Source organism: Leuresthes tenuis, unplaced genomic scaffold, assembly GCF_036924035.1.
Source record: "Leuresthes tenuis unplaced genomic scaffold, fLeuTen1.0.hap1 SCAF_18, whole genome shotgun sequence".
Lineage (NCBI taxonomy): Eukaryota > Metazoa > Chordata > Actinopteri > Atheriniformes > Atherinopsidae > Leuresthes > Leuresthes tenuis.
In genome coordinates this window covers 18,448,205-18,468,606 of record NW_027325372.1, presented here as the reverse complement: position 1 = coordinate 18,468,606, position 20,402 = coordinate 18,448,205, and the positions used below count along the sequence as shown (strand labels likewise).

Below are 20,402 nucleotides of genomic sequence, written 5' to 3'. Positions count from 1 at the left end.
CCCAGGGCATAAGATTTGATTTTATTTAAATGCTGTCCATGCTGTATTCCCATATCTGCATTATAATTTGTATATTTGTTTTCCTATTTGCAATCTGTGAGTGTTCCAAATCTTAGAAGAGATTAGTTGTAATCTACAAGGCCAAAAGAGGTTAAGAATATCAAATAGTAGGATCAAATACCCCCACTTTGGTTCAGCATTCCTGAAACTGATGGCCAAAGAGGAAATTTAAAGTGAAAAGACTGTATTTACTGTACCAACAGATCTCCATTATTGTGTTAGACTCGGAGTGAAGAAATCCTTTCAGAAACCCACTGCCTAAAACATTGCCAGTTGAATGTCTGCTCTACAAATGACTCGTTCAGGCATTAGAAATGGTTGTTGACTCGGAGTCGGATACTTTTGTTTGTGGTCGTTTGAGTTGTTTATTCATCTCCACACTGGCTGTTGTGTCAAATCCACTGTAAATGCATATCTGGAATTTCTATCTCTGCTGCTGGAGTAAAATCTGTTTAGATTTCCTGTGCTGTTGAGGTCTTGGTATTCTAACAAATTGTGGCTGATTCTGAAACTCGTTATCCACAGAATTGTCTGTCAATCAATATCTGCAGGAACGTCCGGGTTAATTGAATCCAGCTTTGTGGAAGCCAGCTTCATGCCTGACCTTGCAACCGACTGTGCCGGGGATTGGATCTTTTGTCTTACCGTTCTTGTCCTTCTCTCCATTTGTTTCCAGGTTAACTGGGTTCCAGCTGCCTTCACCCATTGTGAGTACAGGCTCCAGGCTCACCTTGTGGCTACTGTCTGACTACGCAGTCAGCGGGCAGGGATTTAAAGCCGTCTATGAAGGTAACACAGCTTACATGTTAATATTATCATTGGACTGTTTTTTTTTTCCATACAGCATAAATTTACATAAAGTAAATGTGATTTGAATTTCACATTTTGAAGTTGTATTTGAAAGTATGATTCCTTTATACGTTTCTACATTGGAGCTTTCACAACAGTAATTCATGCAAATAGTTTTTGATGTAATGGGATCTCTCCAAACAACAGTGATGAAAACAAAGAGAGAAAAATAATATGGTGATATAATATCATTTATTTTGCTGCTCTTTCTTTTGCTGAACCCTGCTCTGGTTCCTTTTAGATGACTTTATTCCCTAGGAGGAGAAGGAAATGCAAGCTAATGACAAATGAGGCTAATTACTGGCATAATTTTCATAGTATTAGAGATGTTGTGAATGTTGGAATAGTGTCTGTTGGATGGACGTTAGGAGACACACGGTGTGATTCAATAGGACAAAAGACCAACGAGACGATTAACTCTACTGAGAGGCAACTGAGACATAATGGTTTTGTTCTCGTTTGTGGTAATCAAACTTTGACGTGTCACCCACGCGTCTCACCTTGGATAATGTCACACTCACTTGCTGTAAATGTTTTTTCTATATTTTAGCTATTTAAGTATTTAAATGATTAATGTTGGTGGTTTGAGTGCTTTCACCTCATGAGCTACTAATTGATTTGTTTTTCTCATGGATGAACCTGAGTGTACAGACTGTACAATCCATGACATAACCATATAAATGTATTATTGGAAATAATGCAAATCTGAAATTGTGTGATAACTTTGATGCCAGGGAGATGAGTTGAAGGATATCTAGCCTGTTTAGCAGTGGGCCAATGAGTATAAAGTCATGATTACCCATATCACGTGATACTGGTGAGACCAACTGTAACGACCCGGTCATATGGGATAAAAGAGAGGCTGTGCTGACATGTGGTACTGCCCTGTAGGTTACATTGAATGTTAATTGGAGAGTGAGGAATACACAATGTATACGAATCCCAGAGGTAGTTTGCTGTAACAGAATAGATGGGAGACCAAGAGCAACTGGCTTTTATTATCCACATGATTCTTACTTCTCTTCCTCCGTAACAGCCCTTTTCCCCCCTCTCTTCACTCAGTTTAATAATATCCTGCTGTGCTTGTTTATTTCTTTGTATCATGCAGGGTCTTTTGGGTTTGGGTCTTTTGTAACATCAGAGGTTCCTCAGAGCTCTATGGCTCAAATGTCAGATGCAATGGATCTCTGTGTCATACAACTCCTGGTTTAAAAAAATGATGGAATTTCCACAGTATTTTATAAAGAAAAAAACCAAACCTGTATAACACAACACTATTATTTAGTTGGTTAATACTTTGTTAGACCTCCTCTGGCTTTTATGATGGATTGAATTCTATGAAAATATATTCTTCATCAGAGGAGTTGAGATTTGCATGATGGAACCTTGTCCTGTCATTTTTCAATTCCCACCTTAGATTTGAGTTGATTCATGATTAATTACTGGAAATGACTTCCATCTAATCATTTACAGTCATGATTATATTTCTTTAGCCCACCTGTAACCTTGCTTTCTTTTGTCTAGGTGTTAGTGATGGTTTATGTTTGAGTTTTCTGGTTTTGAAAACTCATTTCCTTCAGCTGGTTTCATATAGTTGGGTCACAAATACTGACACCTGTTTTTGTCCATTTGCTGTTAATTTCTTTTGTTTTGCATTTTCTATTTTCAGGCATAAGCTTTGATTTTTCTGTCCTGAGACTTGGACGTCATCTTTGGTCGCCTGTATGTCATCTTTTACAACCATCCTATTCTGTTTGTACTAGCTCCAAATTCTAGACTGAGAACAACCAACATCTCAGAGTTGAATTATATTCTTGTAAGTTTTCCACTGTTTGCACTGTTGTCTCTTATGGGGTAGGTTTCTTGCCAAGTGGTCAGGTGGGATAGCGTGTTTTACAAAGTCATATCTCACAAAGCTCACGGTTGGTTATTCTGTCATTTTTGCCAGAGGTTATAGATGGAACTGTTTTATAGCGATTATTAAAAAGAAATAACTCGAGCCTTAACATCAGCTCTATGGTACTGTGTCACCTAGGTAAGGAACTGCTCTTTTCTTTCAACCCAATCGTGTTTCTCCAGCTGTTACTTTTAAATACCACTAAATTTTCCAGCCTTTTTTCCCTACCATCTTGTTGCTACCATCAAATTCAAGATGAGCCTATAATTTTCATGATGTAGTACAATGTCAGACTTTGAACATTTGATATGCTCCCAGTCAAGATGGAACTGGGCCTGTATATGTTTGTTATTTATCTTTGTCATTTCATGTTGCTAACAGTAGCCACAGAGGAAAACCTTTTTTTACCAGTAGAGTGGTTGTGCTTAACAGATGGGTATCTGTATACCTCTGAAATGATCTTTTGCACTTTGTACAGAGTTAGTCTTTGTGTGGGGGTTTTACTGAATGAATATACTTCCATTTTCTCATGTGAGAGAAATCTTTTTTTTTTTTTTTCAGAGCCTGATTGGCTTTTCACTGTACAGTTTTGGCAGCAAAAACTCAGCACTCTTAACACATTTTTATTTATGTCTGCTTACATCTACCATTTTGGTGTAAGACCATCTTGTCTATATTAGATATCTGCTCTTTTCCAGCTCACATTGCAATACGCATAAGTGCTGCACAGTCCATCTCGCCAACACTCTGCTAATGGCCGAGACCACTCTGGAATCTCTCCCCTCTAATCACCATGGCAACCATTCGTCTCATTTTCTTCATGTTCTTCTTTTTCTCCTCCATTTCTTTGCAAACTCTTTATTCATGTTTAATCTGTGGCAATAGAGGAGGCTACATGAGGCAAAGGGAATTAGAAACATTTGCTGAGCCCCTGAAAATATCTGCCGAGGGTAGAGGAGCACTCTTATCTCTTCATGTGTTTCTGCAGTCCTTGCACTCCACCATTGCTTGTTTTTAGTTTGTTTGTTTTTCGGTGTATTTTCTGTGCTTTCTTGCCTCCTCTTCTTTTTCTACTACACCTTGAATCTCATCTTCTATACCTCCCATATTTTGTTGTCTTCCCTAATGTTATTGCTCACTTTCTCTCTTTTGTATAATAAAAAACCGCAATGTTCTTCCAGTCATGTGTTGCCAAGTTGCTCTTCCGTCTGCGTCTTAGCTGCATAGTCAATGTGTCTCCCAACTGGGTCATCTGAGGAAAAACCTCAGCCAGCCCTGCTGCATGACTTAAGCCTTTGTCTCTCCAGCTTGTCACTGCAGGTGTCTAAAATGGAGTAAAGGAAATGTACAAAATATAGTATTAAACTGTAAACATTATATTTCTCCATGTTTGTCGCAGCTGTTAGTAATTATCTTTTCAACTGGAGCTTTAAACTGGTGTGTAGAAACATTTAGCACACAGTGTCAGCTCATTGACATATCAGCCATAGTATTATTATTATTTTTTTTGTTATGACTGGAAATCTTTTGGACCAGTAAACTGAGGTGATACTTAATTGTTTCAGTGTCTCTTCGTTATTGATGTTGCCATTTATGTTGTGCAAGTTGTGACGACTCAGAGCATATCAAAATAGGAAATGGTGAGGACATTTAACTGTTAAATATGAATTTCACTATTGCGGAATGAGTTCATGGTAAATTGTTTGATTTGGTCTATGGTATGCAACTGTGCTCTGGCACTGTCTTGGGGACCAAGAAAGGCCACACTCACTTCAAATGTCATTGTGCTTTCAGACTGCCCTGAGCTGCATTAGGCAGGATTTTAAATGTACAATTAATATTGAACAAGAGATGTAGAGGGATTTAACTTGCACCCATCATAATATGATGACCATCCGCCTAAGTTAAGTCCTCCTCATACTGCCAAAGGAGCTCAGATTAGTCAGGTTGTGGAAAAAGGAAAGTCTAAGGAAAATCCGACAGTGTTTGGGTTCGTGTAACAGTTTTGATAACATTTGATCAGAATTTAGGCGCTCTTTTTTTTTTTTTAATATGGGAAAACAAAAATTTAACTCACCATCCAGTCTGCGCTAATATTTGCTGTTCATTAGTGCCCCCCTCAACTAACTTGAGACATTTTTTTTCATTGTATTTGCTCCTCGCTGTTTTCTCTAGTGTCCTCCACTGCATCATCAAATTGAAGCGTGCCACAAACATGAGGCAACATGTAAGCATGCTGTGCAACAGTAATACATGTGGTAGTATTGGACTGATGTGCTCCTCTGGGATGATCGAACACTAAATGCATTACTTTGTTTTTGATCATGCTGAGACAGAAGAGTGTTGCATGAGACAAAGCAAGAAATAACCATGGCCTTTATCATGAGTTGGGTGAAATACTCAGTTATTTAGGGGCTGTCCTTTTTTTAATTTGAATTAATTTAGTTTTCCTCTGTTATGTTATGAAGTGCAAAGCAAAATGACCAGAAGATAGATGGTGCATGGTCCAAGTACTGCAGCTGGTCATTAGTCAGGACATTCGGGTGTGTCTCAGTCAGGGAGATGGATTAATAGGCAACTTTTTAAAAAAATGTAATAGCATTTATTTATTTTTAATTTATATTCTCTTGGATGAAAACATACAAAAATCCCTCATGGTTCTGGTTGAACTGCAAATTGCACACCTGCTTCCACAATAGTAGAATGCCTTTTTGTTTTTTTTCTTTGTTTTTTTTTACACAAGGGAACAAGTACTGCTTCAAACAGCAACTGATTCCTTTCTGTGTCTTTTAGGCACTGTTTGTGATCCAGCTTTTGCTCCAGGGAAATAGTCACAGTGACAATCGCATATGCACAGAACAACTCGAGCAAACGCTTCCTATTGGAATTGGACTCGATCCTCAACTGAGTTAATGTTAAATGGAAGCTTAGCTCTGTATTTACATACTTTACTGGAGAACATGTAAATACATGTAGGTGCCAGCGCTGGTAAGCATAGCTTCCCCTCTGGCAGGTTGTAGCTGTTATTAGTGTCTGGCATGAGAATTGGCTCCCAGCGTGTGTGACCATTGAATGCCTCTGACACTTAATTAATGGCTGATTGTGGTGCAGCACTCGCACGTTTGCATAAACAACCGCATGTCTTATTTGCACACTGGCTTTCACATACCCTCACTTGACAATAACATTCCAATGCATTTAAAACCTAATATTGATCAATCTTGCTTCTTACTTTAAGTATGATGCACTTGTATTACAAGTCTTATTTTCATGTAAGGTTTCATGTTCATAAGGTCTGCCACTGGATCTGTTTTTGTTTCTCTTCTTCTCGTAATCTTAACAAAGGTGGGGAAATGTATTTCACTTTTTAAACTATCTGAATTATTTCTGCTCTTTTCAGAGGAGTGAGCGAAAATACACATCTGCTCCAATGACTTGCTCAAGTGTATTTTTTTTCTTAATTTGATATTATTTATGTAATATTATTTGATCTTTTTCACATCTTCTTTATTCTTGTTCTCTATTTATAGACCTGACAGAAGCAAAGAGAGCTCATGACAGCTCCTATTGTGGCACAAGTCCCTACCAGGCTTTTCTTTTTAGCCTGTACCCCATCACTTTTTCTTTAGATTTGCTTTCTGGGTGAATGGGCTGCAAGACGGGGTCTAGTCTGTGGTCAGGACAAGTTGTTCTTCTGCTCTCCAGATAACGGATGGAAAAACAACAGTCCCACACCATATTTGCACACTGACACATAAACACTGCACTCTGAAACTCAAGCCAAGCACACCCATTCACAAACGTGGACACGAGCTCATGCTTAAACCTGGCATCTGCTGCTCAGTGGAGCATGCACAGAAAGGTCATCATTCTGAGTGAACCCCTGGCTTTGGGAAAGTTTGCTTTGTTTCTGGGTGCGAGCATATGTCTGCCAATAATATAGAACAGCTGAATTTACCAGAATTCCATAGAATAAAAACCAAGCTGCTTTTTAGAGTAAGCTGTCAATAAAAAGCTCACTTTTTGGTTAAATGTTTCATCTTATAGTCTTAAAGTACATTTATTGCCTTTATAGTCACTACTTGTTCAACACTGTTCATTTGGAGAGGAGTAATGAAATGAGGTTGAAAACTGGCAGTGTGACACTATTTTAAGCACATTTAATCATTGGTAAATAAAATATTAATTGTCAATATGTTGATGTTTAATAAAAATTCCCTTCTTCATCCCTTCTTAGAATAGAGATTAAAAGGCGCATGTAGGCTGCTCTGATGAAGCTATTTAGATAATCCTTCAGACTTGAAACTGTTTCCGTTCTCCACCCTAAACGTGGGCTTGAAACGGCATGTGATATAAATGGGCATCTCAGATTACTACTCAATGCTCTCTACATCACTAAAAACTGAATACAAAATATATTGCTGATATGAAATTGTGTAACTAGCCTCTTGTTAATGTTTTATTTGGTGACCCCCATGATGGAGGCATCATTACCTTTTTGACCAAAATTTACATGCATTACTTTTATAAGTCAAGGACATTTTTTATATATATATATATATATATACGTTCTTGGTGTGAAAAACGCATGGATGTTTTTTGCCATGTACCTTGAGCAAGCAGACTGTTTTTGTCTATTGTACTTTTGAGAGTGTATATGTGTCAGTGACGAGCTAAACACACGTTGCTGAAAAGCAGCAGAGGGACCTTGTCTCCCTGTGGGGAAGCAACTGAGGTGTGAACTGTGTGACAGGGGTGCAAAGTGATAGACTGAAATGAATACAAGGGCAGTGGGAGAGACATGTTGTCAGTTGGGGTATCTGTGTACTGTATGTGTGGTTGAGCACACTATCAATGGTAGAGCATCGAAAAAAAGAAAAGTGATGGATGAGGAAAACGGTTATGGGAGAACAGAAGATGAAATCGGTGTGACCGTGTTAAGGACCGTGTCAATGCTTAATCTGCGTTTTGATCATTTTTGTAGTAGTAGTTTTGTAGTAATTGTCAGACTGTTTAGTTCAATTTATCTGCTAGTGTGTCCTGCCTCCACCTCTGACACCCTCTTCTATTTCTACCCACTACCCGAACCAGGGTTTGTATCATCACCCGCGATGACTGGTGTGCAGTCGGTGAGAGGCTGTAGTTTGTGGTTGTTGTGGTGTGAGAAGCAGTGATGGCTGGCATTAGGGGAGTGACTCTGGGCGATCACTGTCTAGCCTCCTGGAGGTGTCGTGGGCCCAACTAGACGAAACATAGATGAAAGGAGGTTCCCACCTAGTGACCCCAATGACATGTTGGCCAGCACCGCTCACTGGTCTAGGGAATTATTCACGGAGTCTGGTCCATTTTTTTAAATTATTTTTTTAAATTTTATTTTTAGCACAAATTTCTTGTTTACCTTAAATTGTAGAAAGCACAACTTATTTTTGTTTATAGTTTTTAGATTATTAGTTAAAAAACACTATCCAGCTATGCTGATTTTCTTTGATTTGTCAACAACCATCAGCCCCGTTCTTACTTGCAATTTCGCCTTTGTAGAGAGTAACTGAGTAACAAACTTATACCGAAAATAATTTCTCTAATGTACATGCTCTTATTCCTCACTTAACTTGCTTGTAAAGGGAAGCTGCATATAAAATCAAGGATGACGTAACTTTTATGTATTAGATGAAGGTAGATGATAAGAATCTTTTTGCACCACCTTGATGTAGATGTCATTGCCAAAAGCAGGTCAGAGGAACACGAGAAACACCACAGGGCATATTTGCTGCACTGTTACTCATGCACAGCTCTCAGCCTTTTGCAGTGCCATCAATGTTTTAGTGGGTGAGCTCATCTCTCCAAAAAAGCTTCATGAACCCAAACTGTTCTTTTCTCCTCTGACCTTGCACTTTAGCTTAGATGACATGTCACACAGAACACTCCATCAATATTACTGATATTGTTTCTCCAAAAGGTTGCTTGTGTTCACATTCCACTGTTATGTGCGATGCCAGTTTAGCAGACTTTTACAGAAATTTTTTTTAACATGTGTAGTTAAGTACCTCAGTTTGCCTCTTCATAAGAGCTTAAATAAGGGCAACTGGACTTCTTTAATCTTCAAGACGTTTCACCTCTCATCCAAAAGGCTTCTCCATTTCTGAACTAGATGGTGGGAAATATCGGCTTATAAGCAGAGAGGGTTGTTACAGTCCCGTATCACTGAACCCCCTGACTAATGCGCATTTTGTTAGTCATTGTCGCTTCAGAATTGTCTACCAGCCTGAAAGGGTGAGTTTTGGTCACAGTGTCCAAGGTGTGAGTGACGGTGAAACTGCCTGAGGTGGAGAGACAATGCTGCATTGTAGGTGCTGGGAAGGTGATACCTGACTTCCTTGACTCCTCTCAAACCATCTATCTTTTCTGTCCACACTGTGTACATTAGTGTCCTCAAATGAGTGTCCTTTTTTTCCTTGAGATGTAGGTGCAATGCTGAGTCTTGACCTTCCCTTGTCTGCTGGCTAACTGACGTGTTGCTCTCTGTTGAGGGATGTCACTGCCTTCCTTTCCTGTGGTGTGAGGTCTGAGGGTGGAGTTTTAGCACAGGAGAGGGCTGCTGCAGATATTTTGTTATTCCTTTTCGCAGATTCACAATGGAGAAATGTCAAATTGAGTCATTGGCTAACACCTTCTTTTCTTGTTGGCTGAGGTACATATCTGATAAGAACTTCACCCAGTGGTCATGACTGTCCATGTCTGTGGCGTCATTGTTTCCTTGTCTGATAGATGCAGATATGTTCTGAGAAGCATCGTCTTTTTCCTCTTTTGGTGTTCCTTGCTCTTGTCATGTTGCGAAAGCTGTGCCTTTTTAGTGAAGCTGTGATCGTACTGGGTAGAAGTGCTGACAGGTTTTGGTGGGTAAGATCCATCTTGTGAATATGTGCTTCAATGGTGAAATGGATTTGACTTATTCTTTCATTAAGAAGCTGGTTTCGAGCCCTCAACAGTATCTGTTCTGCTCTGTGACCTCTGATATTAGAGCTAATCCGTAACTGATGGGGATGACTGTGTTGTCTGCATAACAAATTAAATCTCAGGTGGTTCCTGTTGTCTGTAAACTTCCATGACAGCTTTTTATACACCATTCTGAGGGTGTTCTTCCCAAAATGCAATGCAATATAATGAAGATTCTCATTCAAGCTCTTATAATTATCATGACTTGGATCACCAAGTGCAACTGGACTTGAAGACATTTCACCTCTCATTCAAAAGGCTTCTTCAGTTCATCTGCTTTCTTCTCAGGATTGTAGACTGATGTTATTAATTGCAGCCTAAGATAACCTTAATCAAAATAAAATTATACTACCTACTGTAAGCACTCATGTTACTTGCTGTGCTCATATGGGGAAAATAAAATAAATATAGTTTTAAAAATATTTACATGAAATTGATATTTAATATTAAAACCCACTCTGTTTGGCTTTCTGACTATTGTAACATTGTATTTGGGTTCAGCTCCATTCCTAGCATAAATCCAATTCTAAGAACAATGTGCACAGAAACTTTTGTGTGTTTCAACTTCTGTTGCATTGTTATAAAATAATTAGTCTTATGTCCTGTATTTTGATGGTTGGGTACTTATCATTTATCTGAACCTGAGGGATTTCTTTTAGAAAAACTCCTAATTGTAACGGGGCACCTCTTTTTGCGAAGGACAAACTTTTGTTGTTGTGTAATAAATGTCTGGGACTCTGGAAATGTGACACTTCATCCATCTTGCCCTCCCAAACAGTAATTTTTGTCCTTCTCTCCTGGCTTCTATCTTTCATCAGGATTAGCCCCTTTTGCGTGTTAGCATACTCGTTCTTATTTTCCCTCGCTCCCACATTTGTCTCCTCCATACAATCCCCGTTTTGTGCAGATTAGTGCCTGTATTGTCCTCGGATTAGGGTGTCATTGTTTGAGATCGGATGAGGGAAGGGACACACTTTTGAGTATGCGTTTGAGTGCACGCATGCACAATATTATCACGTATGTATCAGCATTTGAAGCTGAGGTGATGAATCTCTCTGTATTTTTCTGACAACATGCAAGCAGCACAAAGACAAAAGGATTAGCTGTGTTGATGAAAAGCTCTGTGACTTATACACCTCTTTGTTGTACATCTAATTGGCATATAATGTGCTAGATGTAAGCAGTATGACTGTAAAACTTTAGAGTGAATCAGTGTTCACTTATGCCAAGGTAATTTAAATGTCAGCCTGGTAGGACAGGAGCCCTTGAAGAGTGGGGATATTGAAGTGGGAGATGTGATGAGTTGTTAGGTTTTCACATCATGTTCTCTCACCATAGAGTGAGGCTGATTGAGAATAAACCTATTATATGAGGTATCTGTATTGATCACATAACAGGGGTTCTTAAATAGCATTGACAGGCACTCAACAGGAGGTGGGAGGGGACGATCTGTGGATATACAATTGCCCCATAGATGCACAAGAAATTCAAGGCACTGCCTTGTCAATTACCTTATTTCTTTTCCCAGTAAGATGTTTACTGGCTTGTTACCTCTTCTCTCACAGGTTAAATGGCATGAAAGCTTATTGATCCAGAGTGTGTTCTCCTGGAGTTAAAAAAGTTAATCAAAAAGACGGTATATAATCAGTATATCACTTGTCTCAGGTATTTGGAGTCCTTGTATCCCCTCAATTGATTTGTTTTTTTTCTTCCCCCATATAGTTTGTTTGGAATTAAACTTTTGGCAGCGTAAATTGTATTTACTAAAGAGTTGAGTACAGGCCACTTCAATGCACCCACATTTATCATTAAGTAGCTGTGGAATAATACATCATTAAGATTGCCTTGCACTCATGTTACCATGATGAAATACCCAGCGATTATTATGAACAGTAACTGATGCATTCATTTTCATTGCTTTAATTGATATCAGCCAAGCGGCTCCTTTTTGGCCACTGTGTTTAATCATTTCCCCGCTTACTAGCCTGCTCGAATGCGCAGCCATTTATCAGGCCAGATTTATCGATTAGCCAAAGCCCGTTCTCTCATTCCTTTCAGATTTTTATCGACAGTTTAGTATTCTGTTGTTACTCACCTAAATGTCAGGGGTCAAATTTAAGCTCCAGTACATTTGCCCTGCAAAGTTGTCACTTTTGTCACTGTTGGAAAATATGTTTACTCAAGAGCTTTAAGAGTGGATTTGTTGAATATATCAGTCCGAAGTTAATTAAATCACTTTGCCTTTTATATACACATACTTTATGTGAGAAGACATGGTTACTGGATAGATATAGAATTGCTGATTGCTCTGTATTGGATTGTAAACAATTAGGTCTATATTGTGATAAAAGCCAGTGCTGAATCTTTACAAATGGTAAACACAAACCAGGAAAAAAAAATTACAGAACATACACACTAAAGCACTGCTGAATATCGGCTCCTCTTAAGATTACATTGGTCAGATGTGTTTGTTCTAGCTCTTCTTCGTTTATAGAGAATCAATTTTTGCCCTCTGTTGCATTCCACTGTTTTGGCACCGACGACAGGAAAAAAAATAAAAAAAATAAAAATCCCCGGCAATTTCAGGATGATTTACTGGAGGGAAGAGAGAGACAACAGTTGGTTGTCCTAGAGAAATAAACTTTCCTTCAGACTGCTTGGAAGCGGAGACATATCTTCACAAGTCTCTTGAAAAGCGAGCTTTTGGCTGATTTGTTTTACTTGTGTTGATTTTGTGTCCTTCTGTGTGTGTCTCACCATCTGCCTCGACACATGCCTGACAAGGTCTTGCTGGAGCTCACAGTGCAAATCCACCATCACTGAAGCGCAAAGTGAAGCCACACCTGTTTGTTTTGTGATTGTCTCTTACCCATCATTTGGCATTGCTTTGCAGTCTATTTGAGGCCTTAATTCACAAATGCTCTTCAGTGCAATGAGGCAAAAAGTGCAAACAAATCAAAGTGTTGGGTCAATGAAGACTCATGTGGTTACTTTTAAGCCAACTTTTTTATTTATTTATTTATTTTTTATTATCTTACTGATTACTAAATATGAAATGGGATCATTATTGTGCAAAACAGTGATTGTAATACTGAAGTAAATTCATTGTTGATTTAACTTATTTTTTTTGTACCTGATACTAAATCTTGAAAGACAGACAATTTAGAGCTATACACAATGCGATTCCTTAGTTTCAAGCTGGGTTGTGTTAGATGCTCTGTAGATGGTTTGAAACCTCAGTTGACTTGGACTTGATCTACCTGGGAGGTGCACTTGAGATATATATATATATATATATATATATATATATATATACAATTTTATCAGTGCAAATGTCCTATTTTTAAAATTCTTGATTCATGGTTGAATCAAAAGGATTCTCAAGTCAACAGTATTCTTTCTTAACTTTAAAAAAAAAATTAGAAATAAAAACTAATTTCAGAATTTATTTGAGTTGATTTATTTGAGATGCCTAAAGAGTGTGAATGAGCTTGTAAGTGGAGCTAAATGTAAAACCTTAAATTGAAAAGTGTACATGACACTTTTTGTACCCTCAACCAAAGGTCAAAGACACTGAAATAATGCTAAATGGTGATGTGAAAGCATCAAAATCCGTTGGTGTAACAACTTCTCAGCAGCACTCAATTTCTGCACACAGCGATACTTTCTGGGAAAAAAAAGTAGTTTTGAAAGCTGTGCAGTTTACAAGTCAGTGGGAAATGCTTGCAACTAACAAGGATATCCCATCCGTGCATGCATCTTGTATATCTGTATAAATAAATTCTAAATCAATGAGTCTCTCCTTTTTTTTTCTCTGCTGATCCCATAGTAATGTTAATTCTGAAAACATATCAAATGCTTGCATACTACAAGGAGTACACTTGTACTGTATAGTGACTGTCAAATCACAGTTTTTGCTTTTATAAATATTTAAATATGAAAGATTTATACCCACAACCACTTAAAAATTTGAAGGCAATTTTGCTAGTTTTGCTATTGCGTCTGTATACCCATGTGGCTCCTGAACAACATTCTTTCAGTGATGATTAGATGATTACAGGGTTTATTTATGGGCTTATTTGGATCACCTCCAAATGTTAATTGATTTAGTGCGAAAGAAGAAGCTTCTGTCACATGTCCCTATGATAGCATGAGTATGGATTTTCAGCTGATCATTTGAACCAGATATTGGTGGGTCTGATTAATGTCTTTGATCATAATTCATCTTTGTAGACCAGATTCCATAGAGTCTGTTAATCAAAGCCATCTTTTGCTGGGATCCTCAAGTATGAGGGGAAACAAAGGATGAAGCAGACACTGGCTGACAGTCACATCCTCAGTAACGGCCCTTCAGTGGCTCTGGAATCAAAGTAAGGGTCTGCTTGGGCAGACATGGAGATGGATGTGAAAGAGATGGCTTTGCAGTAGTACAAGGAAACATCATTTTTTTTATTTATTTTTTTTTTATATACATAATATAACCCACATTTATTTAAGGATAGAAAATAAACAAACGCTATTTTAAAAATACTTACATATTATGTAAGAATTGCTTACATAATAACAACTGTCAAGTGCTATAAAGTATGAAATACAGCATAGCAATATTTATAAATGTTGAACACAATATTGTGTGGAAGATTTGTGACTAAATCGACAACACGAAAGCATGTTAAAGGTCCCATGGCAAGTTTAACTATGTTTTGTCTTATCTGCAGTGTCAAACAGTGCATTATCCCCTTGTCACCCCAAGCTCAAATGGGTTATTTTATTTTATTTTTTTATGCATAGATAACTTTTTTTTGTGATTGTGAGAACATTATAAGAGACTTGGAAATGCAAAAGATGACTGCAGTGGAAATGGTCAAAATCGTTACAGTGGATATTGCAGATGGAACAGATGATCTGCACAAAGACTTGATTTTGGACTGTGTGTCTTATCTTTTGCTATCAGTTTGGTGAAGAGTTTGTTTTTCTTTTCTTGTGCTGCATATTTCTGGCTTTTATGAATCAACTTCATTGAGGAAAAACATTTGCTGCAAACATTTAACATGGTGGACTGTGCCAGGCATCCAAAATCATGCAAAATGGGTGAGTGGGTCTGAGCCAAAACATTTACTCTTTACTATGTACAGCATATGTTATCTGCCTAAAGTAGATTGATGAAAACAAGGTTGTGATGCCCTGTTTACAAAGCATCAAACAGATGATATGAGGACTCACTCCTAAACGCAACTTCCTAAAAAGCTGTAATGGTCAGAGAATGTGATTGTATGACAAAAGATTTTCTTTTAACAAATAATCTGTGTGTGCACACTGAAGGCTATTCTGAGAGGTAGTTCTCTAACCAATTCTCAAGCCAATTAAAGTTGATTAGTCGTGACGTCATCTTTACATCATTAAACTAACATTATTGACCAAAAGAGTTATTAGGTTCTGTCGTTTGTCACATGAACATTTAGCTACAAAAGTCATTTTTCGTTGACGTTTTGTTGTTTGTGATGGTTTAGTGAATCCTCATTAGCTTCATCCCTCATAATGTGTATTTGACTTTGTTGTCCAGTCGAGTGAAATGCTGCCATGCTTCGCTTTGTTTTGTTGCAGTTGCTGACATCTCCTCTGGTCTGTTGCTTCCGCTATAGGTGCAAACTCTGCGATTAGAACACAAGTCTTCTCCCGCTGTCACACAAAAATTAGATGACTCTTCAAGTAGTCGAATGTGCGCCGTTCTGTGTAATTAACTGACCTATTGTTCATCAGGGCATACTATCACTGTCTAATTAATACTGTATTTTGATCATTTGACATAAATCATGTTACATTAGCATACCATCCGAATTTTACACCATAGTGTTCAAAGCCATTTAATGCCGACATTTGTTTTGAGTTTAATAGAACCTACATAAACATAATAGCTACATATAATGAATCATCTTGATTAATCATTTGTACAGTCATTGCAGAAGCTAGATGATTTTTCAATCACTGCCCTACATTTTAAGAAGAGATATATTTGTGTTCTTAAGTACTCCCACAAACCTTACAAATTCTACTTTTACGCATAAACACTAACCCCCTACCACGGTGTCCTCTCTGGTGGGCCTTTACAGTTTCCAAGGCAACCTGCGGAATGCAGAAATGAGGATTGGCTGAAGCAATGCAAAGCGAGACAAAATGTAGGAAAACAAGATAGAAAGGTGGAAGACCTTTACTTTTTGCCCCACCATCAGAACCTTGAGTTAGTAGTATCGGTCTGTCTACATCCAGGCTGTAAGTGCTGACACAAGCTGTATAGATTGCAATCACAATTTTAATGCAATTTTAATTCCTCAGCAAATAGTAGTTGGCTCGATAGTGATCTGACCTTTTCTTCAGAGTGCCTCGGAGGGGGAGATCTTGATTGAAATAATTGTGAACTGGAAGTAAACAAATGATTGAATGAATTAAAATCTTCAGTTGTTGGCAAATTTTTTTTTTCCTTAAAGATGAACCTATTTTTATCCTCAAGTCTAAAGTATCGCGTTCCTTGTATAGAATTGAGATCCATTTTGTAATTATTTTAATATTAATCACATTTTAATTACTGTATTTTATTAAATTAGGCACATCTTGATTTATTTGGCACATTTATTTTCCAGCAATATTTCATTAATCGGTTCACATGTTTGAAATAACGTTTTTTTTTTAAATATTTTTTATTGCGAATTAAGCTTTATCTTACTGAGAAACAACAACATGAATGTTCACACATGAACATAAAACTTGTTTGTTTAAGTAATTGTTATTCTATTGAATCGTGGTTGTTGGAAATCAGTAAGCTGGTAAGTAGATAAGATCACATGTGTTAGAAACCAAAAGGGTTTGGTTGTCTCAGTATAAATTGGCATAATTTAAGTTGAACAGAAAAAATGTGTAAACCCAGTCAGCAAAGTCATTTTTAGGTTGTTTAACCTGAGTTAATATTTCCCAGTAATGTTTAGTTACCACATTAACCTTTTAAAGAAAACAAAGATGAAATATTTAACACAATAGAGTTGAGTGGTTTGCAGACTCGGTGTTTCTTCAAATGAGATTAAAAAGAAATCCGTCAATACCTTTACCATTGTAATCCAACACTTTCAGTTTCCTCCTCACTCCTGGCACAGCCCAACTCCTGCCTTGCTCTCTCTATCCGTGAGTAATAAGAACTTTGCCTCACCGACAATGATTTTGCAATGTTGCAATGTCTTATTCCAAAAATAGCAGCCTGTTAAATGTAGCAACAAACCATGACTAAACTGTCTGTCACCAGAAAAGTCTTAGAAAGTAGATGTAATTATCTAATTGATTTCACATGAAGGTACACCAATCAAAACAAGCCTTGACAACAGACTGGACTTGAACTGCAACATCGACACTCTCTACAGGAAGAGATGGTGCAGATACTCACTGAGGAAGCTTAAGTATTTCAGAGTCTACACATGGATATTGCATATATTGTCAAAGTCTATGGTGGAGAGTGTTTTCTGTTTTGCATCCATTTATTGGAGCAATAGGATCAGGGCCAGTGACACAAAAAAAATTAAACAAAATGATAAAGAAAGTTGGCTCGGTGCTGGTATCTACTGGGTAGCTCCTTATGCAAATACAAATACTGCACACATTTCTGAACTTAATGGGCAATACTGTACGCTCACTATGGTGAAACGATTATAGCAGTCACCATTCCTGACTTGTGCTTTTGATAACCGAAACAAACAGAAAAAAAATGCAGATATGAACAGTTCCATTAGGAATGCAGCTGTTTCTTTCTGCTCTCATATGCTGTATTTTGATAAAAGTATTAACTGCTGACACTTGACAGCGTAGCTATAATTCAAATACTTGGTGACTTAATGTCTTGTGTCCCATTTGTCCCTGTACTTTTTTTTTTTTTTAATTAGAGGCACAAATTGTTAGAAACAGTTTCTTTTAATAAGAAAAAAAGAAAATAAATGCTTACGGTATGTATCTAACATACTGATAGTGTGCATGCACTTAGAAAGCTAAGAGCTTTCTTATCTTTCTTGTCTGAATTTCAGTTAATGTTTGTTTGAATGGGAAATTAGGAGCATCACTAGTACCTGAGCTTGCCAAGTGGGACCACACAATTTCATTGTGCTTGTGTGTGTTTTGTTAAGAGTAATGCCAGTAGAGAGATAAGCCTGAAGAGCCATGGGGATTTAGATGCTTCCATACAGACAGTCAAGGCTGTACACAGATGTACTGATCTCTCTTCCCAGCTCCCCCAGCCCTGTCTCTCATCTATCTTATGGCTTTCTTTGAAGTCTCTGATGCTCCCTGATCCCTCTTAGTTGAGTCTCATATATAGTGAATGGCTACTGAATGGCACATTATTCCATTTTGAAGACATTGCTGTGCGCCATCAATTCTGTATGAGTTTCCTTTAACACCAACAGTTTCTGCACACCAGTTGGCCCTTTTACCTCACCTGCTTTTATGTATGTCTGGGAACTAAGGATATCTGATTCATCTGGTTAATTGTGGTTCATATTTAAACATGGAGTATTATCTCCACACACAGGAACACATAACACAAAAACACACTTAGTTATCAACTCTGACAAGTCATTTTCAACTTATCGGAATTTGGATGTGCATGATTTTATTTTTCCATTTAAAAATTGCGTATGGAAAAAAAAGTCATTCAAATGGTGTCTAGTAGTGATTTAGACATAAGATATTTAGATTAAGACATATAAAACATGCCATTCTTTTCTTACATTGGTAATTTATTTTTGTGTAATAACCAGTATAACTTGTAATCCTTCTAAGTACAGGCTGTAGCTATATAACTTGCTATAACTATAACTTTCTAAACAGAATAATGAGTTAATTGTATTCTGCATATTCAAAGTATAGAACAATAAGGTTTGACATTGAATAAAGCTGCAAGATTAAACAATGAATAATGACTAAAGGAAAAGAGCTTTTGACTGAAGAGTGATTTTTATTTTTTTATTTGCATTCTTGAGCCTCTCTAACCGAAAGTGATGGCAGTTGCCAGCTTTTGTCCAGTCCATCTATAGGAAACAAGGAGCATTGATTGAATCATTGCTTGACAAAGCAGAAACTGCTTATTGAGCTAATGCACCTGTGTGTTGGGATCGATCTTGCTATGTCACTTCCAAATGCATAGCAGGAAGATGTTGAGGAGTGCAAGAAGCACAGGTTGAATGGTAAAGGGGGGAACTCTGTAATTAATAAAAGTAGGATGAGAGGTGCTGAGATTATTGCAACAAGTAGTATGTAAAAAGGTACATAAGGGTAAATTAAAGTCTTAAAATAAGTCCCTTGTTTTTTATGTATGTACCTTGCTTTAGGTGAAAATCAATCCAAAGTTTTTTACTGCAGACCGTAATGTCTTCCTGTTTATGACATCCCTGCAACTGTTTAGGCCTTGCCATCTGTTTGCATATTTCTTTTCTTTTTTGCAATACTCTTACTTGAAAATATGAGTTGATCTAAGTGACTATGATATGTAATTGAATTGGGTCCTTTTCCCTCGCTGTTTCTATTAAACTTTTCCTCGTAGTATATCTTAATTTTTATGTGTGGTATAGAGACTTCTACTGCAATTTCTTCTCCTTTTATACATTTGCAGAGAGACATCTAGTGATATCAGATTCACTGCAGCATTTGGCTTATAAGAACGTGCCAAACGTTGTCGTTATAAACCTGCATCACTCCTACACCACTGCTTGAAATATCTGCTAAAACTGCAGCTAAAAGCTGGCAATGTACATGTTCATGTCCCTCCCTATCTTTTCTTAGACAAATTTTGCCATATCCTAAAACTTAATGTCATCTTTAAATTTTGTGACACAAAAAGGTATCTAGTGCACATGCATGCCATTTCGGTTCTTTTACATACAAGTCAAATGTAGAACACTAGTTGTTCTGATGGTGTACCATCAAAACTGATCTGTATTGAATGGAAATTGAACAGTGTGGTTGGCAATATGAATGTAGCTTAAGTGAGGTTACGTCAACTTAGTGGAGACGGGCTCGTCTCCCTTTTTGTTGTCTATACGCATTTGCTTTTGTCTCTCAAACTGTTTGTCAGAACTATAGATATCCTCATATACATTTTCACCACACTATTGCACATTCATCCATCTGTCCATTTATATTCTATACCAGACATCGTCCAATTCAGGGTCACTGGTTCTGAACCCAGCTACCATCGGCTAGAGGCAGACTCTGCCCTGGACAGATCTGTGTTACACATTCATGAGCTTCATTTTTAAATGCAAGCTTTCCTCAATAACTAAAGTATTTTGTGACAAATGTGTTGTGCAGTGTATAGGAGTATATAACCATTTGCATTTTGCGAATGGGGAATGACAAATTGAGGAAAAGACTTGAAGACAGTGCATCAGTCTTATCGAGGTCAAAAGTCTTCGCACACGAAATGAGCTTCACAGATTCTCTTCACCGTCCTTTGTCCTAGTCACCAGAATTGAGAAGAGGATAAGGAGAAAAGGGAGGGAATAAAATAACTTAAGCAGATGATGTAAGGGTGGGATGATGTGATGGATGGCATGGCACGGCACCTTGTACC

General features: G+C 37.6%; 1 protein-coding gene across 1 annotated transcript in view; it reads left to right on the top strand.

The window, feature by feature from the left end:
* Positions 1-20,402, top strand: part of csmd2 (CUB and Sushi multiple domains 2) — a 212,409-nt gene that overhangs the window by 36,569 nt on the left and 155,438 nt on the right. Inside the window, exon 3 of the mRNA XM_072370602.1 lies at positions 737-849. Coding sequence (XP_072226703.1) covers positions 737-849 — 113 coding nt within the window. The remainder of the gene's footprint in view (positions 1-736; positions 850-20,402) is intronic.